At 34.2% G+C, this 3,772-nt stretch overlaps 1 protein-coding gene across 1 annotated transcript; it reads right to left on the bottom strand.

The window, feature by feature from the left end:
* Nucleotides 1–680: 680 nt before the first annotated feature.
* LOC115229213 lies at nucleotides 681–2,865 on the bottom strand. The gene is made up of 4 exons (XM_029799605.1): nucleotides 2,829–2,865; nucleotides 1,059–1,115; nucleotides 890–1,027; nucleotides 681–859 (listed from the first exon to the last, which is right to left on the bottom strand). The coding sequence occupies exons 1-4, from the start codon at nucleotides 2,863–2,865 to the stop codon at nucleotides 681–683; spliced, it is 411 nt and encodes a 136-aa protein (XP_029655465.1).
* Nucleotides 2,866–3,772: the final 907 nt, after the last annotated feature.

Raw genomic sequence — 3,772 nt, 5'->3', positions numbered from 1 at the left:
TCATCTAATTTAGTTAACTTCTCTACTTTTTTTGGACCTGAGTCGAAAGGTGGAAGGATAAATACATTTTATTAAAATAGTTTCTAAAAAATAATAAAAACAGCAATTTTTCAAATTTTGGGACGTTTCTTTCTAAATTTTTGACGATGCAGTTTGCCTGAGTCGTATTTGTAATCTGGACGAATCGATTTTACTGTTTGGTTGTAAACCAACTTGTTTACGTCGGCAGATTTCTTGATTACCAAAAACTGAATCAGAACGCCATCTAAACCCAAGGTTTTTTCCACACAAGAAGCGCAGATATCTGAAATTGAGGAGTCCCTACTAACCATTGTAAACCCTCTCTAATTCATTGTCAGTTTGCGTTCCCCTGTAATGTCAGAAAGCATAAAACTACTTTTGAAATTTGAACAGAGAGGTGTTTGACGAGTCATTTGTCTTAGTTGGATTGGTCAAAATATTCAAAATTGTTTTTGTATCGTCGGCAGCCTCGGTTTGAGGAAGTTCGGGACACATTTCTGAATTATTTGACACATTCAGTCCGATTATTGTGTTTTCCGAACAGGTCTCAAGAAAATCCGATTCATAAGCCTCTTGTTGAGCGGAAATCTCTTCGATTATCTCATCCTGGAAATCACGAAATGAATCCACATCCTCTTTGACTGTCTATAAAGTTAGATTTATTTTATCAAGACAGAAATGGTGACTATTTCTTCTACTTCACTGATTTCCTTGACTGTTCCTGATTTCTCAAATTCTTCTTTGAGTGTTTTCGACAACAAGGAAACGTTGTCTTGTTCAACAACCTCTAAAGATGCCAATTCATCAAAATCCATTATGAACTCGTCTTCCACGCCATCTTTCAATTTAGAAAATATATTTAATTTACCTCCGTCTTGGGACGGTTTTGAGGTTTCAATGTTTGTGATGGTTTCGCGGTCTTCGGATTTGCCTCGGTCCCCGATCTCCAATATATTTGATTCTTTGATTCGTTTTTTAGACTTGCGTTTCTTGTCAAGATTTTGATCTGTGAATAGTTTTATTTTGTTTTAGACCACCGATTATTGGGGACTCCTCTAATAGTCGACTCCCTCTTTTAAGGAATCTTGTCCCATCTAAGATTAAGAATTGAATTTATTACATTCCTTTGGAGAATCTGACTCTTCTTCATATTCAGAAGAACTACTTTTGAAACTGAAAGAACTGCCTGTGGATCTAACAGTGATCAACATAAATTGTAACTTTGAGTCATTAAAATCAAATATTTTGTCTTTATCACCAATTTTGGATTCTGGCCGAGAAGATTTAATTAAATTGTAAGCTTTATTTACCGCCTCTGACATCCAGGATTTTTTTCGTTACCAAGATGACTTGTTATTATTCACCGACTCACTTGTTAAATATAATAAATAAATTAACTAAATTGAGACATTCTGGCGGCCCTGCTATACTACCTTTTCCTCTTCTTCCTCCGAGATGGTCCAAAGCTTTCAGATTTACTAAAGATGAAGATCGTCATGTTAAGCAACGCGGCTTTAAATCATCAGATATGGAGAAAACATTCTAGATAACTGACCTATTGTGTTGCACATACTTTGCCATGACCCATGACACTGTGCTTGCGAAAATAATAATGCTTTTTCGAGGATTTTGTTTATGGTAATGCTTTAATACGCAACTGTCAAGAAATCGACTTTTGTGTGTCAAAGATTTAACATATCGCAGAATTTTTAAACTGCCATAAGACCACTTCAGTAGGCACGAGGAGATGGCCCAAATCGACGAACTTCCCCCCAGGCATCACTTAGAAATGCGTGGATTACAATTCCTCAATGAGATCCTAGAAAGCCCACAACCTCAACATCGTGTACTCCCGTCATCGAAGAAAAGGCATATCATCACTACTTTTTCAAATCAATTGAGACTACTCTTAAAAATACTTCCACTGAAAAACGAATCAACTATGTCCAAACTTTATTCAGGCCATCAGATCACTCGAACAAAATAAACCACTAGACTCCGCGTTTTCCTTTATCGATAAATCCGAATCATTGCTAAACAGGAAAATCCGTATACAGCTATCTAGAATCCGCTCAGGTCATTATTTCCTCTTCCACAGACCACATCACTTCGTGCACCCAGATGACCTTTTCTCATGTCCTGGGCCTCCTGAATCGTCTTCCCACCACGGGCTCTGTGAGAGCGGCCGGCCTGCACCCCTCGCTTTTTATTTACTGCTGGTTTCCTACAAGATAGTAAATCCGGGGATTAACTAATTAAGGTAGCTGTGAGCAAATTTATCATAAAATATGATTAATGTGCTGTCAACATTGCCATCTCAGTTCAATTTGAAAAATATAAAAGACCATATTTTTTCATGTATAAAACAATTCGCTTATAAAACGGGTCAAACTTTATCTGGGAAATTGTCAACATTCTGTTCAGACTATTTAATGAAACGAAGGAAGGAAAGCAGGTAAAGTCTAAGTGAAACAAAATGTTTTGACTGTAGGCCTCGCCTATATGACGCCTGCAATTTTAAACTGAAATCTCGTGGGAAAATTTCAGTCTTATAAACAAGTAAATACAGTAGTGCTTCCTGCTTACTCTTCTAAATAGATTAATCCAGGTTCAAGTATTAGCAATGAAAAAGATAGAATTACATTTTAAAATCATTTTTAGGATTGATTTGGTAATGCGTAATATATGAATGGCCATGATTGATTCCTTGGTAATTCAAAGTATTCTTTTTAAAGATTTTTGTTGATTTCGCTTTGTCCATCCGAATGATATGGTCAGCGTTTTTCTATGATTCCGTCCTTAATTACTTTTACGCTTGAGGTTGAATTTTACAAACAAAGACATGATTTACATTTTCTATCAATTTATTAATTGCATCTAATTTACATGTTTCGATTTTTAATGTGTTATTCTCACAAAACTAAAAATATTCACATTATTTTATGGCTTTTTGTTTTCAAATAATATTGAGCTGTCAGCATAAATTTAGAACTTGATTAAAGTTTTGATAATGACTTATAATTACGTATTAAAGGATATTTGACGTTTTTAACCTGACGCCAAGTCCAGTCTCTTGAAATACCAAGAATCAATTAAAAAATTCAGCTGGTTGAAGTTACCAAGCGACAGTTCCGACAAAAATAATTTAAATTAATTTTATTTTCGGTTTTTAAAAGTTAGGATTTAAAGGAGTTTTAATTCCCAATTAAGTGAAGTGCTTTTAGACTGACATTTGACTCAAAATGAGATAATCGTTGATAGCAAATGCAATTATTAGAATTGAGCGAACAAACAATTAGTCCCAAAATATAATTAATTTAATCAAATCATTTCCATCTTCCTGATTTAGAAAGTCTGGCAATCGATAATAAACAAAAAGATTAAATAAATTGCATTCTGCTCAGAAATCGGATTTGTGTTCTTTTAAAATGACAAAGCAATACAGTTCGAAATGGATAAAGAGGAAGGAATAAAAATTTTTGAGCAATCTGGTTCCTGAATTTATAAGCGGACATAATAATCGAAAACATGCGCACTTTAATGATTTGTACCGTCAAATTACGAAAATATTTGAGTATTTAAATTAATAAATCCAGCTATTATTAAACGGACTTGATTTCGATTAAATTGACTTTATGGAAAATTATAAAACAAAGCTGCAAGGCAATGCGTCAAAAGATCTTCTCAGAGTGAAACAGTGCTCACAAATCGTTTCATTCAAAAAAAATATTAATCAGAATGTGAATAATTC

Source organism: Octopus sinensis, unplaced genomic scaffold, assembly GCF_006345805.1.
Source record: "Octopus sinensis unplaced genomic scaffold, ASM634580v1 Contig12101, whole genome shotgun sequence".
Classification (NCBI taxonomy): Eukaryota; Metazoa; Mollusca; class Cephalopoda; order Octopoda; family Octopodidae; genus Octopus; species Octopus sinensis.
The sequence above is the reverse complement of the archived record's forward strand: the minus strand, read 5'-3'. Positions and strand labels throughout refer to the sequence as shown.